Source organism: Nannospalax galili, unplaced genomic scaffold (assembly GCF_000622305.1).
Source record: "Nannospalax galili isolate Female #2095 unplaced genomic scaffold, S.galili_v1.0 scaffold18, whole genome shotgun sequence".
Lineage (NCBI taxonomy): Eukaryota > Metazoa > Chordata > Mammalia > Rodentia > Spalacidae > Nannospalax > Nannospalax galili.
Genome location: NW_008346548.1, coordinates 10,478,902 through 10,500,377, shown reverse-complemented (window position 1 = coordinate 10,500,377; position 21,476 = coordinate 10,478,902). Strand labels below are relative to the sequence as shown.

The 21,476-nt window shown below is 49.1% G+C and overlaps 1 protein-coding gene across 2 annotated transcripts in view; it reads left to right on the top strand.

The window, feature by feature from the left end:
- Positions 1-21,476, top strand: part of Adcy5 (adenylate cyclase 5) — a 158,593-nt gene that overhangs the window by 124,405 nt on the left and 12,712 nt on the right. For both annotated transcript variants that reach the window (XM_008842955.3, XM_029568213.1), the window contains exons 9-17: positions 3,951-3,973; positions 4,817-4,961; positions 6,094-6,191; positions 9,982-10,069; positions 13,327-13,443; positions 13,860-14,024; positions 16,525-16,700; positions 18,399-18,428; positions 19,801-19,933. In XM_008842955.3, the coding sequence (XP_008841177.1) occupies positions 3,951-3,973; positions 4,817-4,961; positions 6,094-6,191; positions 9,982-10,069; positions 13,327-13,443; positions 13,860-14,024; positions 16,525-16,700; positions 18,399-18,428; positions 19,801-19,933 (975 nt within the window). The remainder of the gene's footprint in view (positions 1-3,950; positions 3,974-4,816; positions 4,962-6,093; positions 6,192-9,981; positions 10,070-13,326; positions 13,444-13,859; positions 14,025-16,524; positions 16,701-18,398; positions 18,429-19,800; positions 19,934-21,476) is intronic.

The window sequence follows — 21,476 nt, the reverse complement described above, 5'->3', positions numbered from 1 at the left end:
CTGGATATACTAGGCCAGGCTAATTCAGGATGCACTGCTGGTTCACGAAGGAGAGGCATGACTGGAAGCCAGATGGCAACAGTAGTACTTTTACTTTCTTGCCTAGAGCTTGGCTTCCTCCCCAGGGACACTGCTCAGTTCAGGGCCACCTGGTTTCCAGGTGGGAGTTTCACTCTGAATGGGGGCTGAGGAGGCTCAGGACCAGGAGCAGGGTGTGAGACCACTGTGGTAAACTGGGTTAGGCCACTAGCAATATGATCCTCCTGCCTCTGGGTATATAGATCAGACTAGGTAAAGATAGAGCCAAGGGATGAGAGACAGACTCCATGGGACTTCAGACAACCCCTAGTGGCCTGAAAGAAGAGACAGGCTGGAGACCTAGTCACTCAGCTCCTTGCCAGCTAGTAAGTAGCAGATGTCACAGGTTTAAGTACTGTATAGCAAGAAAATGAGTGGGGTACATATGGCCTTTTAAAGGCTTCATTGTAGGTAAGGCACTTGAAGGACACTAGTACCAGAAGAAAGAGGACAGAAGAGGCCTGGCCTTACCTGGGTGTCCACAGACCTGATTAATGCTCTAGCCACCTCCAGGGCCCTCCACAAAGAGCAGATGTTCAGCCCTTCCTGTTGTCACTTTGTTCTTTAATAATCTCCTGAAGACTCAACCCACAGGCTTAGGTTATTGTGGGAGGGGGGGACAGAAGGAAAGATTGGGATGGAGTAAGGGGGATGGAACTGGAGTAAGAAGAGACAATGAGGAAAGAGGCAAGGAGGCAGAGAGGAAGTAGGAAGCAGCTAGCAAGCAGGCTGGTGGGAAACTGTGGTCTCTGGTGAAAGTCCTAGAGGTTATTTTTCAGTGACACTTGGAATAACCTGCAACTTCAGTTATTTCCTCGGCAATCTGGCCTGTAAGCACCAGTTTGGCAAATGTATTCATCACTGTTAGGACAAGGAACTCTGAGAATTAGCAGTGGGAGCTGTGACTGGGGAAGGGAGTCTCTAGAGGAGGCTGTATTACAGGGAAGGCTCTGAGTGTTAATTGCTTGATCCAGCAGGGGAGGGAGAGTATGCAGAGCAGAGTGCCCTTGCTGATTGGGCATAGCCCCCTGAGCACACTGGCATTAAAGCCTCCTGTCCCAAGACCCACCTGTCCCATGGGGAGTCTAGACTGGGGATGAATGGAAATGGTTTCAGTAGACGCCGTGCAAGCCATTGTCTTTTGGTATTAAACTTGCCAGAAATATTTCAGAAAGACATGCAAAAGGAGCACTTTTACCCTGACCTTCAGCCCTTCAGCACATGGGTGAGTTATGAAAATAACAGCAAAAAAATAAAATAAAATAAATAAAAAAAATCAAGCCCACACAAAAGCAAAAACAAAAACCAATCCACTGAAGATGGAGGGATTTGAATTCACTGACGCAACAGTACTTACAAAGGTACTAACCTGTGGTCAACAGTTTTGTCATTTGAAATCTTTATCCAGCTTTTGCTCAGCTTTCTAAACATTGTGTTGAGCTGGGCAAGTCTGTGCTCCGATCCACACCTTGTCAAGGCTTTAAGATTTTGTATTGATAAATGGTTGACAGTGGAAGCATGTGGACTGCTCCTGTGATCAAGCATGGGGAAGCTCTGCCTGTCCTGCTGAAACAAGCAACCTGTGGAGGTGAAGTGACCCCATCCTAGCAGCAGTAAACACAGCAGGATGTACCTAGCTCACTAGACTATATTTTGGATTGATTGATTGATTGATTGATTGATTACAGTGCTAGAAATGGAAGCCACACATGTCTGTGCTCTACCACTGAGCCTTGAGCTATTCTTTTAAAAGATTAGTTAAGTAGTTTTATGTGTATGAGTGTTTTACCTGCATGTATGTAACTAGACCACATGTGCAGTGCCTGCAGAGGCCAGAAGAGAACAATGTATCCCTTGGAGCTGGAATTACAGATGGTTGTTAACTGCCATATGGGTGCTGGGAACCAAATCCAGGTCCTCCGGAAGAGCAGTTAGTGCTCTTAACTGCTGAGCCATCTCTCCAGCCTGGGCTGTTCTTAACTGCCATGTTGATGTAGTCTCTGAACGACAATTTTTTTCTACCTTGTTGTCAGTGTATGGCCCTCAGCTGACCCTGCAGTATCCACACCATCACAGCATCCCTCAGGGGCTGAGAATCAGTCCAACTCCCTGCTCAGCACAGGAGAGAACATGGGTGGGTCCTTAAAGGAGTCTGGGAGAAAACCTTGGAGAAATGTAAGGGTAATTTTGAGCTGTAGAAGCAGGTATGTGCATGTGTGGCTCTGTTGCTATTGGTTGCATAGTAAGCTGGTTGCCAGCTCATGGGATGGATCTCAGAGGGCCAGAGCCTCATGGTAGCATTTTGTAGGCAGCTTGCCTGTCCAGCTCTGCTTCCTGACATGCTGAACTCATGAGGAGTCATGAGAGCACAGGAATGGGCCTGTCCCTAGACAGAGCACTCACTTGAGTGACACCCACTCCTATAGTTAGGAGGGCAACATGGTCATATAGTCTAGAGAAAGAGCTGGGTGGTTCTCAAGAAGACAAGGAGAAGAGCCTGGCTGGTTAAGGCAGACAACTGGTGGGCTGTCCTATGTCAGGTGTCAGCCCCTGGGAGCAGCCCAGACTGATAGCATAGGTGCCCAGAGGCTGCTGAGGCCCTGGAATCCTCCATGCCATGGGGATACCATGTCTGTTCAACACCTACCAGCCCTGGCTCGTGAAGAACAGTCCCTCTTTCTGTACTGTCAAGCCATGTCCTCAGCAGGGGGATCTATTTGGTCCAGTCAGTACTTGCCAAATTCAGTTTGCTAAGTAGTGCTCTATACACGGTTCTTGTCCTGTAAGACTAGGATGCTGGACGTGGTGGTGCACACCTTTAATTTCAGCCCTCGGAAGGCAGAGGCAGGAAGATATCTTTGAGATGAAGGCTAGCCTGGTCTACATAGTGACTTCCCCAAAGACTAGGGCTGCTTACCACTTCCACAGCCTCCTGGCTCTGCCCTACCCAGCATAGGGACCTTTCATTCCACCATGACTGTCAGACCCTGAAGGCACTTTTCTATAGCAGAGTTCACAGTTACCTCTAAGTGGGGCTCTTGGTTGACATCTGTCTGTGAGGGTTCCTTGGCTTGCAGACATAAACAGCAGAAAGGCACTCAGACCCTGCAGGTGGCAGGTGGACTCTTTACCTCCTGGGTCCACAACCACCATGAAAGTGGTTGGAGGTAGTCAGCACTGAATTATTTTAGGTGGGAAGCTTATGATCTTCTGTAGGTTTTATGTGTTCAGTGTGTGTGTATGGGTGGCAAACGTGGACACTTCTGAAGGTTTGAGCATCCCAGCAATTTCAAGCCAGGTCCCAGGAGGAGGAAGGAGAGGCTTAGGAGATGCAGGAAGGGTCAGGCATGGGGCAGGATTTTGCCAGTGAATAGAAGAATAGAATGAAGTTGGGACTGGAGAGATGGTTCAGCGGTTAAGAACACTGGTTGTTCTTGCAGAAGACCCAGGTTCGAAAACCAGCACCCACACGTCAGCTAACAACTGTCCGTAACTCCAGTTCCAGGAGATCCGATGGCCTGTTCTGTCCTCCGCAGCATTGTATGACACGGGTGCACTTACCTACATACAGGCAAAACACTCATATACATAAAATAAAAATAATAAAATTTTTTTTAAATTAAGAAAAAAGAATAGAATGAATTCACAGTGTGCTCTGGTACAGTGTCTGTACCTTAGGAAGGACCCCGCTGCATTCATCAAGTGAAGGAAGGAAGGGTTGGAGGAAGGGAGCCACAGCCTTATGTTCATCACAGTGGTTGATGGTAGAGAGCCGTGAAGCGTGACTGTCTTGCAGGCCTGACTGGCCCACTCTGGGCCTGCATGTGTACTCCCTGTTCTCATGTTCTTCTGTCTCTTTCCTTCTCTTTTAGGGCTTTGAAGACCCAAAGGACAAGTGAGTAGTCTACCTGTTTTGTCTTCCTTCTCCCTTAGCCCATCATGCATGTGACAGATGGTCAGCAGTAGCCCTGGGGCAGCCCAGGAGGCCAGACCACCGGGCTACAGGGTTGGACCTCAGAACTGCCTATGACCTTTACCACACATACAACTGCATTGCTCTCTAAGGGAAATGCAGACCTCACACACTAAGCATGTCCAAGTGTCCTGAAGGAGCAACCTCTTCCTCCTCTTTTGCTTCCCAGTTCTCGAGACTGCCAGAAACTGTATGTAAGGACCAGGGTCCACCTTGAGAAATTAGATTTTTTTTTTTTTTTTAGATAAGGTCTCACTATGTAGCCCCAGCTGGCCTGGAACTCACTATGTAGACCATCCCAGGCTGCCTTCAATCTCACAGTGATCTACCTGCCTAAGTGCTGGATTTAAAGACACATACCACCATGCCCAGGCAGAGAGTCCCGAGCCCAGTTCAAGGAAGTCCCACTCAGAAATCTAAGCTTCAGCTTCAGGACGAGGAGACAGTGGAAGAGTGAAGAGCAGAGGCTTGTCTGGAGAACATTAAATCTTCAATAGTGGTCCACATTGTTGTCATCAAATACGTTACACTGCCTGCCAGGCCCTCTGGCTGCGGACCTCAGGCAGCTCGCTGTCATGTGCAGGTGTTAAGAGCACAGCCCGAGGCTGTTGCCCACCTGGTCCCAGTCCCTGCTTTTCCACCCTGGGTCAGGGCTCTCTGGATGCCTATCTCATGTCTCTGGCCAGTCCAGATGGCCATGCAGAACTCACTAGGCAACAGTGTCCCTGGATATCAGCCTGCCTGTCTGTGTCCCCTGCTCCCCAGGAATGCCCAGGAAAGTACAAACCCTGAGGATGAAGTGGATGAGTTTCTGGGCCGGGCCATTGATGCCAGGAGCATTGACAGGCTGCGGTCTGAACATGTCCGCAAGTTCCTCTTGACCTTCAGGGAGCCCGACTTAGAAAAGAAGGTACGGCACTGGGTGAGGGAGAGGGGCAGGCAGAACCAAGGCAGAGCACAGGCCACAGGCCACAGGATGGCTTCATCTTACTTCCAGCACCATGGTAGGAGCCACTTCCTGTCAGTTTCCTCATCTGTCTTGCCACGTTAGAACCCCAGGCAGATGGGGTTCTAGGAAGAGTTGCATAGTTAGAAGGAGTGCATGTTAACATTGATGTGCCTCAGTTTCCTTATCTGGAAGGCTGGAATATTTAGCATACCTCCTTCAGGATTAGAGTGAGAATCAATTGAGTTATCTCCATGTAAAACACATACAATGGTGCCTGCCACATAGAGCATGTGCTGTAAATGTTGTGCTCTGTTATTGCTGTGATTTTTGGGTCGCCCAGCATCCTGGGGCTCACCAGAACCTCAGGTGCTACATTGGAAGAGATATGGAAACTCCCCCTATTCAGCCTCCTTTGGTTAAGAATAAGAGACTTAAGCTCAGAGTGGTCAGGCAACTTGCTCTGGGCCACCCAGCATAGTGGTGACAGAACCACCAGGCCCTGCTCCTAGGCAGTTTCTTTCGCTCTGTGCCCAGGATGCCCCAGTGTCTTGTTAAAATGGTTTCGTGTGAACTTGTACCAACATTAAATGAGGCAGACCTGATTAGCAGAGCAAAACGATGGAACAGGAAGTGGTGACTGTGCCAGCGTTTGTGTTGTTGGTGTCATAGAAGTTGCTGAGGCTGGGAACTAGGACATTGGAGGTGACCTTGAATAAATCATGGGAGCTCTTTGAGCCTGAGTTGCTCTTCCAAGAAGTAGAATCACAGCAGTTCTGAGCCTACTGGGGGGCAGGGTGTTGTTGTGAGGGTAAGTGATGATGGTTTGTAGGTGTGATCATTATGAATTATGCTGACAGTGGGCCAACTTGCATAAAGTTTCCAATGTGACAGTTCTAAGTCTCTCTCAATTACTTTTACACGGGTTCTACCAGATGAGTGTTTGAACTGGCTGACTTTAATCTAAGCCTAGCTCTGGTCCCTGTGTTCCCTGCCCTGAAGTAGGGTGCCTGGAGTTCCTGGATGACTAGACTTGGCTAGGCTGGAGCAGACTGTGGGTGGGTCCACCTGACCTCACCTTCTTGTCTTCTCTCAGTACTCCAAGCAGGTGGATGACCGATTTGGTGCCTATGTGGCGTGTGCCTCACTCGTTTTCCTCTTCATCTGCTTTGTCCAGATCACCATTGTGCCCCAGTAAGTATCCCCATCTTTCTTGAGCTTCCTCCTCTGGCTGCCCAGTCCCTGGGGTAGGAGAGGTGGTCATTAGGGAGAACATAGAAGAAAGGAAGTGTGCTGAGCCTGTTCGGGCCATGTGTCCTTGGTGGAACTAGGAAGCCAGGGGTCTGGACTCTAGACTGGGGAGGTGAGGAGCTCATGCCTGGGTGGAGGCTCACTGGGCACTGCTCGGCCACATGCCTTTTTTCATCACCACCTCTCATGCCTGGCTGAATCACCCAAGTGTCTGCCACTCTGGCTTCCAGGTGATCTTTGGATCTTGCAGAAAAACAGTATATCTTCAAAAGATAAATGTTTCTCACTACTGAGGATATTTCAAAGAATGGATTTTAAGAAGGCTTTTCACAAAGAGGCATGCCTGAACTCTGATGTGGACTGGCTGTGTCAATAAAGATCACTTGGAAGCAGGCAGTGGGCTTTTGGAAATGAAGTTTAGTAGACAGTCATTCTCAAGTCACACCTAGAAGAAAAGCACAGTGCCCCGTGTATGTGTTGTATCTATGCGTGTGCATAGTGCCCTGTGTATGTGTGTATGTGTATGCATAGTGCCCTGTGTATGTGTATGTATGTGTGTGCATAGTGCCCTGTGTATGTGTGTGTGTGTGTGTGTATGCACAGTGCTCTGGGTATGTGTGTATGTGTGTATATGCATAGTGCCCTGTGTATGTGTATGTATGTGTGTGCATAGTGCCCTGTGTATGTGTGTGTGTGTGTGTGTATGCACAGTGCTCTGGGTATGTGTGTATGTGTGTATATGCATAGTGCCCTGTGTATGTGTATGTATGTGTGTGCATAGTGCCCTGTGTATGTGTGTGTGTGTGTGTGTATGCACAGTGCTCTGGGTATGTGTGTATGTATGTATATGCATAGTGCCCTGTGTATGTGTGTATATACGTGTATGCACAGTGCTCTGTGTATGTGTGTAAATATGTGTATGCACAGTGCCCTGTGTATGTGTGTATGTGTATGCATAGTGCCCTGTGTATGTGTATGTGTATGCATAGTGCCCTGTGTATGTGTATGTGTATGCATAGTGCCCTGTGTATGTGTGTATGTGTATGCATAGTGCCCTGTGTGTATGTATGTATATGCAAGTATGGGTATGCTTATAGTACTCATTTTTAGTTTTTATTATGAAATCACTGAAGCATATGTTATGTAACCAACTCCTATGCTCTCCATATAACAATTGTTAATATTTTTCAGCTTTTATTTCATTTACTTTTTAAATGATTAAAAAAATAAACTTAAGAACATTTTCCCTCTTGTAACTTTAATAGACATCTATTTTAAGGACATTTTCTTTCTTAAGCACAATAGTTTACCCAGCAAATAAAATGAATGCCAATTTCCTACCATCATCTAGTACCCAGTCCATATCAAATTTCCAAAATCATCTCCCAAATATCTTCATAGTCTATAGCCAGGATTGACTCAAGATCTATGGGTTAGATGTGGTTCTGTTCTAAATCTTGCTCAATCTAGAATGTTCCCCCACCCAGGCTCATTTTTCTTTTTGGAATAAGTGTAAATCTACTGAGACCTTCCAAAACTTGCACAGAGACCTTCCATGCACCTTCTGTGCAGTTTCCCCTAATGGGGGACAACTTCCATCACTGCACTGCAGTGATCACCAGGAACCTCACATGGGAACAGTGGTGCCTGTCACCCCATAGGCCTGGTTCTGACATCACCAGTTTCCCCGTCATGCCCAGAATCCCCTTTATGGTACAGAAGCCGCCCTGCCTGGGATCCTCCACTGCAGCTAGCTGTGTCTCCTTTATTTTGTCTGGTCAGTCATAGTTCTTTGGCTTTGCTTGCCTTTTATCACCTTGACACTTTTAATGCGATCCCGGCCAAATGGTTTGTAGAATATTTCAATTTGGGAGCGTTTGAGGGTCTCCTGACTGGATTGGCATTGCTTTGATGACACTCCCACAACACAGATGCTGTGTCCTTCCCATCATCTTACCTGAAGGCATATCCAGTCCACTCATCTTTTTAAAAATATTTTTATTACATGTATGTATGTATGTATGTATGTATGTATGTATGTATGTGTATGTATGTATGTGTGGGAATAGTGTGTATGTGTATAAGTCAGAGGACAACTTTCAGTGTTAGTTCTTTTTCTTCCACTATATGGGTCCTAGAGCTAGAACCCAGGTGGTCAGGCTTGGCACCCTTTACCCACTGAGCCATCTTGCTGGCCCTCTACTTGCCTTCTTTACACCTTTTATTTTTATGGCATTCACTGTAGGAAAGATGCTTGTTACATGTGTATCTGTTGTGACTGTCAGAATACCTCAGGTGACAAGCAGATGCTGGCAGCTGGCAACACCCTGGCTGAACATCTCAGCCCATTTCCCTGCATTGAGGCTGTGCAGAGCTGGTGGGACTGTATTTGCGCCCAGCCTCATTTTTTCTGTATTGACATGGTACAGATAATAACCTAGGCCTTTTGTCCTATTATAACTGTTAGGCCCTTAACTCGGGTGCACAGTCCTGCCTCTTGGCCACTTTACTCTCCAGGCAGCATGGCTTAAGGGTGGGGCTGTGCCAGCTCCCTGCTCTATTTGCAGTGGCCAGCTCCATTACCTCCTGTGGCCACTGTTCCAACTGGGTATGGCATTGACACGGGTTGGTCTCCAGCTGTCCCTTCTCTAGGGCAGCCATAAAAGCCACTTTAAAGGCTTTTCTTTTCTCCTGAAGAAATCTTTTCTCTTGTTCCATTTGTTGAAGTCAGCTAAATGCTGCCTTTGTGGAAGCCAAGAGCAAAAGCCATGTCTCAGTCAGCCTCTCTCTCTCTCTCTCTCTCTCTCTCTCTCTCTCTCTCTCTCTCGTGTGTGTGTGTGCGTGTGTGTGTGTGTGTGTGTGTAGGTGGGTTGTCTCTCCCCACTGACCTACCATCTGCTAACAATGCCTGGCATCTCCAGACAATGCTCCTCCCTTGCAGCCTGGTGGGTGTGCTGAACCTGGATTGGCTCTTCCCCAAGAGAACAATGGCAGTTCTGGAAGGAAAAGCACTTGCAGCTCATTTGTCTGAGACTTCCCACCCTTGGTGGCTTGTTATCTGCCTCCTTGAGGAGGGGAAGTAGGAGACATAGACATGTTCCTTGTTGAACTTCCTATGAATCAGGGAGCAAAGACTGAACAGGAACCGTTGTGAGGCCTGACAGTGGGAAGGGATGGGGCTAAGGACTCACCTTCTGAGTATGCACATCATACTGTTTGTCAAAGAGGAGCTGTCTGGCCTGCTGACATGAAGGCCATTTATCAAGTATGTTTTCAGCCCTGTTATTTTATCAACTCATGAATGATAGGAATGAGGAATGAGGAAGGATAGCAGATGATTTTCAAAATTGATTCTCCCAAGCTTTCTGTAACACTCCTGTGAGGAGCTAAGAGTTAGACATACTATCGATCAGGTATTGTCCAGTTCATTCAGCTCCCTGTGGACTGCTGGTCCCCCAGAAGGGTAGCCAGTGGGTGGGAGAAGTAAGAGAAGACTTGGGCAAGACCCTGCATGGGCCCTTGTAGCTGCAGGAGCTCTTTTCAGGGAGGAGTAGAAGGGATGCAGCAATTGGTTGCTGGGAAAAATGGAGCAGTTTTCAAAGCACCCAGTCCCCCAAACTGTAAGGATGGGCCTGGGATCTGGGCCCTGAAGACTGGGAAGGCTCCTGGGGTGTGGTGGGACTTGGCTCTCCTACCTAGATGTGGCTCTTTCTCACCCTGTCTCTTCCCCCAGCTCCCTGTTCATGCTGAGTTTCTACCTGTCCTGTTTCCTGCTGCTTGCCTTGGTGGTATTCGTGTCTGTGATCTACTCCTGTGTGAAGGTGAGTCCCCCTGATATCTAAGTCAGTGACTTCCTATTCTTCCCAGACTGCTGGCAGAAGCAACTGCCAAGATCTGAATATCACACTTGGCCCAGGTAGGAGACCCACAACTCTTGAGTGGCACACACACACACACACACACGCACACACACACACACACACACACACACACACACACACACACACGAGATCACACACACACACACACACACACACACACACACACACCTGAGGAGGCCAGAAGAAGGTCAGATTCCCTTGAGCTGGAATAACAGGTGATTGTGAGCTGCCTTTTATGTTGAGTTCTGGGAACTCAACACAGGTCTTCTGGAAGAGCAGTAAGCACTCTTAACCACTGAGTCCTCTCTCTACCCCCCCCCCATTCATTGTCCTCTTGATGATGACCATTCTGGCTTGGTGACTGTAGTTTTGATTCGCATTTTCCTGATGGCTAACATTTTTCACATTTATTGGCCATTTGCATTTCTTCATCTGAAATTGTCCAATCCATTTGTTCGTTTATTGATTGAATATGTGTTCTTTGGGTGGTTTGATTCCTTGAGTTCTTTATATATTCTGTATATGAATCCCCTGTTGTACAGTTGGCAGGTTTTTTTCTCCCACTCTGTAGGTTGTCTCTTCACTCTGTTTGTCTCCTTTGCTGTGCAGAAGCCTTTTTATGTCATGTCATATAATTCCACCTGTCAGTTCTTGGGCTTATTTTTTGTCCTATTGGAGTCTTTCCATGCCTATACTTTTAAGTGTTTTACTTGTGTTTTTCTCTCACAAGTTCAGAGTTTCAGGTCTTGTATTAAAGTTTTTGAACCATTTGAATGGATTTTTGTGCAGGCTGAGATATATAGATCTAGTTTCATTACTTTACATGTGGATAGCCAGTTTCCCTACCACCGTTTGTCAAAGAAGAGGTTGTCTTTTTCTCAGTGTATGTTTTTGACACCTCTGTGAAAGATGTGGCAATATTTATACAGATTTATTTCTGGGTCTTGTGTTTTATTCCATTGGTCTTTGTGTCTGTTTTTGTTTCTGATACTTATTTGCACCATTCAAATCTGAATCAAAACTCTATCTAGTCCACCGTTTTGAACTAGAACCTAAACTTCCTATTTTCTTTTGGGGGCCTTGGCAAATCTGAGCTCTCCGTGTGAGTTCCTAACCTTTGTGTGTCTCTGGTGTCTGTCAGTAACAGAAAGGTTGTTTACTTGCCTCACATCTCATGCATTGACCACTTTTGAATTACACTTTGCTCTAGTAAGTTCTTTTCCCACTGCTCAAGGTGATTTACAGACACCACTCCTGCCTCCTTTCGCATGTTTGAATCGACCTATTTTGTTACCATTGTCCAACTCATCAAGCTTGCTCTCAATTCCTTTACCAGGCCCAGTGGTTATCTGACTGTCCTGAGGAGGCCTCAGGCTCAGCTCCCCACCCCGTCTTATTTCTCTAGTAGCTGAGAGATCCTGGCATTCAGTGAGATGTGGTAATTCCTCCGTTACTCCAGGTCCAAGCTCTGCTCACCCAAAGTTAAGTAGCTGTTAGGCAGTTTCTCTGTTTCATTTGCTTTTCCATTTCCCCATACAACCTGGGCTTACTTCCTTAAGTTGTCTATATTTTGACCTTTTTGCCAGGAAATACCTGAAGACAGGGTGGACTGATTTGTCCTCGTCCCTGTGTGTCAGGGAGCAGTCATCTCCAGCCCTCTCTGCTAGGTTTCCTGTATCTTTGCCAAGGGCTCTGGCTGCCCCTCTACCTTGGGCCTGTTTCATCCTTCCATAACCTGCTTGGTGCTGTTGACATGCACCCTAGATTTCTTGGGAAGGTTGATTCAGTGCTGTGGTCTTCATTTTGTTCCCAATTCTAGTCCCATTTCATCTTTAAAATTTGATTGATTGATTGATTGATTGATTGATTTGTGTGAATGTTTTGCCTGCATGTTTATAATTGCACCCATGCATGCAATGCCAGTGGAGGCCAGAAGAGGGCATCAGATTCTCTGGAACTAGAATTATGGGTTGTTAGCTACCATATGGGTGCTGGGAACTGAACCCAGGTCCTCTACAAGAGCATCCAGTGCTCCTAACCACTGAAGGCCTTCTCCAGCATCTAGTCTCATTTCTTGGTGCTTCGGCTGCTTTTGGAGGCCTGTCTCTGGTATACCTTGCTAAATCTCTCTGCTGGAACCATTGTGGAGGGCAAATCTACCTACTACCCTCTTATCCACCCTTGGCATCTCTGCTGACCAGGACCCTAGAGCCACTTTTCTTGGAGAAAACCATGGTAACCCCTTTTCACTAGCATGTGTTATATGTAGATAGAGAATCTCAGCATCCAGAATCCCACTTTGAATCCTGCAGGAGATGGGCCAACCAGAGCTGATCACCTCCACTGACAGTTGCTTACTCATGTGTCGTCAGTGTGGCCCTTTCCCTCTTGGGCTAGCCCTAACTATCCCATCAGTATCCCTGTAGCACCTCATTGTCTTAGGAAGCAGCCCAGGCCCATACCTACCAGTGGGTGGAGAGGACAGCTCTCCTTTCCCCACTAGGATCCTTCTACTTTTGTGTGGCAGATAAGTGTGTGGTATATGACATGTCAGATTTGGGGGCAGAAGTGAACTTAGCAAGCTGACCATTTAATTACTAAAATTACAGTGGGTATTGGCGTGGACGTATGACTTGTCTAGTTGGAGAATGTGTGGGAGGAACTAGGTGAGCCAAATGGCCTGCTCCATGGGAGCTTCGTGTTGAAGAAAACATTCACCTAATGCCCCAATCAGGCCTCCTCCCTCCTGCACCCATGCCACTCTGCCCCTTCTCATAGACAGCTCCTTCTTCCAGACAGCAGGGCCTCTCTGAATCTCCATTTCTTCCAAGAAGCCCTCCCAGGAGGGACTGGGCCTCCTCAACCACTCACTGCCACTCCTTGTGAGACCCAGGGTGCACCATGAGTGACAGGCTTTTCTGCCACTTCCCTATCCCACCAGGATAGCATCATTTCCTTAATCCTGCCTCTGCCATCTCTGGGCTCCTGGGACAGCCTCCCCCCGCTCCCAGTCAGTGTCAAAGCAGTGCTGCTGCAGGCCTGAAGCAGTGGTGTGAGGCTGGGGTCATGCAACCGGAGGGGTTCAACCTGGGGTGCTACACTAGAGACAGGGTGTATCCTCCAAGCTCTACCATGGCTATCTGTGGAGTCCTTACTGAATTCTGCTTTGTCTCTCTCCCCCCCGCCCCCCGCCCCAGCTCTTTCCCATTCCCCTGCAGACCCTCTCCAGGAAGATTGTGCGGTCCAAGATGAACAGCACCCTGGTCGGGGTGTTCACCATCACCCTGGTGTTCCTTTCGGCTTTTGTCAACATGGTAGGTGCCTCCATGACCTCCCAATGCCTCCCTGGCCCCATGGATTCAAACAACAGAGCCACATGGGCTCGGGAGCCTATCCCAGGCAGTCCTGCTTAATCCCACCTCAGATTGGCCCAATTTCTTTCATTAGCATTTCACATGGGGTTTCAGTTCCTTACTTTCAAGGCTGAAGGAGCCAAAAGGAGCACAGGGGATGTCCCCAAAGTAGGTTGAAAGGTCCCTGCCTCAGGAAGGCACATGGACATCCTCCCTCTAGCCCAGGGCAAACCTTCCTCTTCAGGTGTGTCTCTTGTCCCTAGTGTGTGTGCAGATGCATCTGAGACAGGTGGTCTGATATCACCATCCTGTTTATGGGCTGTCCTAGCCTGGCCTGCAGGGGCTGACCAGCCTTGATACCCTCTTCCCCACCCTAGTTCATGTGCAATTCCAAGAACCTGGTAGGCTGCCTGGCAGAGGAACACAACATCACGATGAGAGAGGTCAACGCGTGCCATGTAGTGGAGTCGGCCTTCAACTACAGCCTGGGTGATGAACAGGGCTTCTGCAGCAGCCCCCGGCCCAACTGCAACTTCCCGGAGGTTCGGGAAATGGGGACAGGGTGGGGGGACAGCAGCAGAGGCAGACACTCCTGCCCTTCCCCATTTTGCCTCACAGCTCTGGACAGTTTGAGGCACGGTTGGGGGCCACCAAAGACTGCCTATCCCCAGTTTCTCCAACACCACAGCAGCCTTGTCAGAACAGCACCAATGTGGACAACATAGCTATGGTTTAGACAGTGCTTACCCTGTGCCAGGAACTGGGCTAAGTGCTGAACACAGGTCAGTAAATCATCACAAAAAAGGTGATATAGGTGCTATATTCTCTCCATTATAGAGATGACAGGTTAAGTAACTTGCTTAAGGTCACACAGCTAGCAAGAATTCTCATGCACATTACCTGGCTCCAGTATTCACTCTCCTAATTGGAGAGAGAACCTTCCTACTCTGCCTCAGCTCAGGAGCCACGGGGTCTTCATGCAGGGTGAAGAATAAAAGAATCCCAGCTCCAAGCCAGGACTACCTTAAGATCCTGATCAAAGAGCACAGCTAAGCAGATTTAGTGTACCAATTTGTGCAACCATCCTCATTTAGAACATTCCTACTACCTGCAAAGAGACCCTGTACTTGTAGATTTGGCTTTAGAAAGCAACACTAAGAATTTGTGTTGAGAGAATGGCACATATTATGCACCTATGGCACACCAGTGTTTCAGCCATGCTGGACAGCAAGCAGCAGGGCAGCTTCCAGCTGGTATCTGTAGGGCAATGGTCATTCCTACACCCAGTCTCTTAATGGGCTAAGGTTGATGCTTTCATCCAGTTCCCTGAGGGGTCCTGACTCAAGGCAAGGGCTTGGAATCCAGAAGGACCTGGGGGTGGGGGACTATCACAGCACTGACTTCCCTCCCCCTGCCTAGGAAGACCATGGGAATCTCTGCTGCATAGAGGGACAAGGAAAGGACAGCATGACTTAGCTGTACTCCAGACAGGCACTCTCCCTCTCCCTCAGGGCTGCCCTGCACAGCAAGCCAGGGGCAACAACCATGGCCAGCAGGTAGCAGCTAGTCCTTGGCCCTCTCACATCTGTTCCAAGCCATGGAGCAGAACTGCTTACTGAGGGCGGCTGACTCCAGAACAGAGGGACTTACCCTTGGTAGTTGACTTTTGGAGAAACTGGGTCTGGGGAAAAAGGGCAGCAATATCTGTGTTCTGGCTCTTTCCTGGAGGGCAATGGCAGGTCTCAGTGTCAGCTTTGCCTAGTCTCTTCAGGGTCAGACCTGGGGACCCTTCAGGTCCTGCTAACTGCAGAGCTCAGACTAATCATGTCTCACAAGTGCTATTCTTGCACCAAGCAGCCACTGCTCATGAACCCTAGGCCTTTGGGGACCTCCACATAAAATGTGGGCTTCCTGGTTGCCTGGGCCCAGGGACTGAGTGGTGGGGGCTCTCTCCTACCCACTCCACAGAACAGGTAGGTGACTCTGAAACTGAATTATCTAGGCATGCCCTCTTAGCTCCTCCTTTTTCTGATATATAGTTAGTGACGTAAGGCTGATCTCCTGCCCATCTAATCACTTAAGGCTGGTCTCTTGCCCTTTGCAAGGGACCTGCTTGACTCCTGAAAGCCAAGGGCTGCCTTACCGCCAGACACTAGCATCTCCCTGTCCAGAGCAGAGGCATTGTGGAAATGGTGAGAATCTAGAATAATAGTTCTGCACTTAAAGAACAAAGTAATAGATGCTGACATGTATCTATTTAGCATCAGGGGATGAAAGATAGAATAGATCAGCTGGTTCAGCCCCTCTGTTATCTAAGAAAGAAACAGGCTCAGAGACTAAAAGGGACTGCCCCAAGATAGATACGTGGTCCTGGTCTCTCCTTGGAAGGCTGACTTATAGCCAATGTATTTAGACTGCAGAAGTTTTCAGATTTTAGAAGGTTGTCTCCACACATGCCCCAGAGGAGCCTGAGTAGAATCTGATGGTAAACAGCCTTATTTCTGCAGCTACATATATGAGTAGTCACAAGAATCTGAGTAAAGACAGTACTTAATGTTACCTTACTTAGGGTGGGCCAGTTCAGGTGTCACCCCAACTGGGTGAGTTCTGAAAGTTCCTGTTTAGAGCTGTGGACTTGAAAGCTGCAGATCATCACTGGGGCACTGGGCACTTGATCCGGGCAGTCACTGATGGTGCCAGGCAACAAGGGCTTTCTTTCATGGGTGGATGCCTGACAGGAAGCTTGCAGATGGGGAAACTGAGGGTTACCAGGCATCTAGCCAGTCCATAGTGGATCAAGGATGAACCAGGCCAGCCTGAGCCTGGAGCCACACTCTATACCAACCTCCCTGACCCATTTCAACCTGGAGCCCATCTGCTTTCTAGGCAAGCTCTTCACATTTTATCTCACTTGCTGGCTGACTTCCATCAGCAGACACATTCTCAAACTATGTTTCCCCTACCCGACACACCCCAGGTCAGGCAAGGGGTGGGGGAGTAGTAAGAGCTAGGGCTGGTTCTAACATGGCCCTGTCTCGGCAGTACTTCACCTACAGCGTGCTGCTCAGTCTGCTGGCCTGCTCCGTGTTCCTGCAGATCAGCTGCATCGGGAAGCTGGTGCTCATGCTGGCCATCGAGCTCATCTATGTACTCATCGTCGAGGTGCCGGGCGTCACACTCTTTGACAATGCTGACCTGCTGGTCACCGCCAACGCCATGTACGCAGTACCTTCCTGACATCCCCACTGGGTCTGGGAACAGGGAAGCAGGAGAGCTGGAGCTTGGGTCCTGGCACCACAGGGAATCTGCAAGGAGAGTGCCTTGCTCCTCCCCAGGCCTGGCTACCTGAGCAGAGCACACAAGGTCTTCCTCTCCTCCCTCTCCATATTGGGGGCGACTACAGGAGACTGGGCTCCACTGCCTAGTTGGCTACTCACTGCTGACCTCAAGCTTGGGAGAGGGTGCAGCTTCTCCTGGGGTCAAGGAAGGCAAGAGATCCACCCACCGTCAACTGAACCATTCATTCATTTGTTGAGGGCCTATGATGTACAGGTTCTGAGCCAGGCAGTGACAGTCTGAGTAGAACAGGGAGCCCAGCAGAAATGTCCTTTTCTTGTGACAAGAGTAACGTGCAAAAATGAAGACTCTTAAGTCAGACTCACACAAGAACTTCTGGTAGCTGTGCGGGGCTGTGGGCAGGTGACAGGAAGACACTGCCATCAGGAACAGGTAGCTAGAGCTGGCCTTGAACTCCTGACCCTCCTATCTACCTCTCACATGCTGGGAGCCTCCACGCCCAGCTTCGGAGCCAGATTTTTTTTTCCTTCCCCTTCTAGCCTTTCTCTCCCTCTGCTGAAGGTGGCATCAGACAGTGGAGGGCAGTGTTGTTGAGAGACCCTGGTTTAGCTCTAGGGCAGTACTATCCAGTAGATAAATCATGCAAGCCATCCATGTGATTTAAATTCTAGCAACTGTAATTAAAAAGCCAGATGTAGCCGGGCGTGGTGGCCAAGCCTTTAATCCCAGCACTCGGGAGGCAGGGTGTGTTTCTGTTTGATAATTTTTTTTGAAGAGCAATACTTTTTAAACATTGAATTTCATAGAACAAAATACATTTTAAAAAGGAGAGCCGGGCATGGTGGTGCATGCCTGTAGTCCCAGCACTTGGGAGGCAGAGGCAGGCAGATCTCTGTGAGTTCAAGGCCTGTGTGGTCTACATAGTGAGTTCTAGGCTAGCTGGGGCTAGAGGGAGACCCTGTCTCAAAAAGACCAAAAAAAAAAAAAGACATATAGTGTGTTTTTATTATGATGTTGGAGACTGAACCTTGTGTGTACTAGATATGCACTCTACCACTGAGCAATCCCACCTCCCCCCAGCCCAAAGGGGCAATTAATTTTAGTAATTTTATTTAGCTAATATATCCAAAATATGATCTTTTTAACATATACTCAATTTAAAATTATTAGTGAACTACTTTACCTTTTCCCCAGTATAGTGACAGCACATTTTAACTTGCTCTACCCTCATTTCAAGGCTTTGTGGCCACATGTGGCCAGCAGCTGCCACCTGGGGCAGATATAAGGTTTCCTCTCTACTCCTTCTATATGGCAGCACAGGGCTGAGACAGACAAATGGACAAGTAGATGTGTGTGGGGTGGGGAGAATGGACTGCAGAGGTAGAGGGTGGACAGACAGGGTCCAGGGTAAGAAAGGAGCACTTTTTGGTTAGGGAGATCAGATGCTGGCTGGGGTGAGCGTTCTGTAAGCTCTCTGCTAAGTGTCCTCTTGGACACTGGAGGGCAGCAGAACAGGGTTCTGGGTGGCAGCACAGGGCCTGAGAGCACAGGGCCTGGGGGCAGGGTAGGGTCTTGAAACCTGAGGCTGGCTGAGCAGTCTCCCCAACTTCTGTTCACAGAGACTTCAGCAACAATGGGACCTCCCAGTGGTGAGTGGATACTTCTTCTATGATGCCCCCCCTGCCCTTGACACAAAGAGAACACAAGAGGGCACCCATGCCCAGGTGGGAGTGGCCTCCTGACAAGATGGGCAGCTAGAACAGGCAAGGAGGCCCTTCCTCCAGGGGCAGCAAGGGGCTGTAGTTGGGTAGACACTTGACAGTTTGGATTCTCATACTTCAAGGTGATCTGAAGACTCAATGGCAAGGTCATCAGGCCTCTGTAATTCCCCAGCCCCCTGTCTAAAGCTTGTAGCTCCAGGTTCTTCTTGGCATAAGCCCAAGGCCATTAGCCACAGAGCTGAAGGCGGAGCCTGCTTCCCTTTAAATACAAGCCTGGAGGCTCTGAAACCTGGCCCAGCATTTAGGAAGGCTTGGCGGAGAGTTAGACCCCGTATTCAGGGTTTGAGCACCATGCTGGTACAAGCAGCAGGTTTGGAATGAGAGCTTTTTACACCCCAAATGACCAGGAACATAACTATACAGTAACAGCCTCCAGCTAGGGAGTGCCTACTCTTTGTTCACTAGGCATAGGGAACACTCAGTGTACAGTATCTTACTCTTTACCACAATCTCGAAATGGAGGCATCACCCCATTTTACAGATGGGGACACTGAAGAGTAGAGGATTGACAGGGTAAAGAGATGGCTCAACAGTTAAGAGCACTTGCTACTCTTAAAGGGGACCTGAGTTGCTGGGCATGGTGGTGCACGCCTTTAATCCCAGCACTTGGGAGGCAGAGGCAGGAAGATCTCTGTGAGTTCAAGGCCAGCCTGGTCTACATAGTGAGTTCCAGGCCAGCTGGGGCTACAGGGAGACCCTGCTTCAAAAATTCCAAAAAAAAAGGACCTGAGGACCCGAGTTTGATTGATTCCTGGCACCCATATCTGGTAACTTACAACCCCTGAACTCGAGCTCCTGGGAGAGCCAACGCCTTTGGCCTTCTGAAGCTCCTGTGCTCACATGCACATACCAACACACAGATACACACACACATACACATAGTTAAAAATAAGAAAAATAAACCTTTAATAAAGAAGAGTAGAGGACTGAGAGACTTGCCCAAAGGTGCCCAGAGCCAGGGCCATTATGGCTGGCCTGGTTACCTTGACCCTGCACTACTGTGGCTGCCTGTAGGAGAGCTGAGTTTACCACTGAGGTGACCAGTGAGGCCCACGAGTAAAAGACAGGGGCACCAGGGCAGGAGAAACCACAGCTCTTCTGCTGGATGACTTTCTGGAGGAAGCATCTCAGGCAGCTTGAACAGGAGGGAAAGGAGAAAGGGGAGCTGAAGGGAGAGGATGACCTGGCAGTCCTCCGAAGGACAAGGGTGAACTCAGGCCTATTTACTTCTTACCAACAGCCCTGAGCATGCGACCAAGGTGGCACTGAAGGTGGTGACACCAATCATCATCTCTGTCTTCGTGCTGGCCCTGTACCTGCATGCTCAGCAGGTGGAGTCCACTGCTCGCCTGGACTTCCTCTGGAAACTGCAGGTGGGTGGCCCTGGGCTGGAGCTGCGTGAGAAGGCAGCAGGCCTCACAGCACTCCGTGGACCTTGGATGTCCTGTTTAAGACAGCCCAACTGACTGCTGCTGTGTGCCAGCAGTCTGCTTCCTGCTCTCTGGGGCCAGGAGCCCAAACCCTAGAGTTCATTCTAGACATACTCACCCAGACAGTGCCCAGACTCTGCTGGGCTCAGTGATCTGAAGCACTGACTAGTACTTCCTACATGTCATCAGGCAGAGATGTAGGTGTGCCAGGCTTGGCTTGTGGTGGGCAGCAAGGCATTCAGGGATGGGGGAAGAGTTGGGCAAGAAGGAAGTAGAGGAGTCACGCCTCTGGCCTCTCTGGGCAGTTCACTGGAGGCTTCTGTGCAAAGCTGCCACGAAGATTTCTCCAGTGGGAAAGAAGCCAAAGGAGTATGAAAATGGCAGCAAGAAACCCAGCCAAGCAGCATAGGCCAGGGTGGTGGATGATCAGGGGCCTTAGCTCTGACCCTTGCTGGGTGCCCAGACCTTCCCTGCCCCAGGCCTACAGCCAGCACTGCGCTTTACAATCTGCATGCCCAACGCCCACCTCTTATGTTCACTGGGAGGAAGGGATATGCAGGAGTCAGGCAGAGGGCTTTGTGTTAGTAACAGCCCCCTCCTTGTTACTTGCTGGACCATCTTAAAAAGGCTAGGAGGGGGTACCCGAGAGCACCCAAAGGAGAAAACTGGCTTCCTGGCTTTGACTCCAGTCCCTCTCACAATTTAAAATCCAGCCTCTTTGCCTCTTCTGGCCCAGCTCCTATTTCCAGACCACAGCAGCCTACTTAGGCCTCCAGCATCCCAGACTTCTTATTAATGTCAAGACCCAAGTCTGCTGGTTGGGACAGAGGGCCATGCTTATGGTCGGACATGGCATGCAGATGGCCCTCCAGCTGCCCATCTGTATGGTATGCTGTGGAGTCTGACTTTCAGCAGTGGGATGCCCTGAAACTGAGGGACCCACAGTGTTCTCTGGGGAATGCCTCCTCCTAAAGCTCTGGCCATCAGTGAGCTCAGAAACAGCCAATGTGTTCACCTTTCCCAGGTGCCTCCTGTCACTCCTCTTTGAGGAAATCCCTAGAGGCTCTAGCACTCTTAGCAGTTGACCATGCTCTGTGGGACCTGGAACCCGTGGCTCTCCACCTCCACTTATATATCCACTTTTGTCTCCCCTACGGGCCTCCAGGGAGCCCCATCCAAGATGGTCACTGATAAGTACCTTGGTTGTGTCACAAAGACTTCAAGAAGAGCTAGCCTGCTGCTGGGATGTGGCAGAGGCTATCTCAGCTCCAGCTAGGGTAAAAGTTCTGGGATCCAGAAAGGGTGCAAAACAGTGTGGGAAGCAGGCTTCCCAAATCTATCAGGTTCTGACTTCCCAGACTGAGCCGCAGTCCCTGTCTCTCCACTGTAGCAGTAAGGATTATGTTGGGGACAAGAGCAAGACTTCTGTCTCCTTGGCCTGGGGCCCTGTACTAGGCTCACACCATTTCAAGCCCCTAACCCTCCT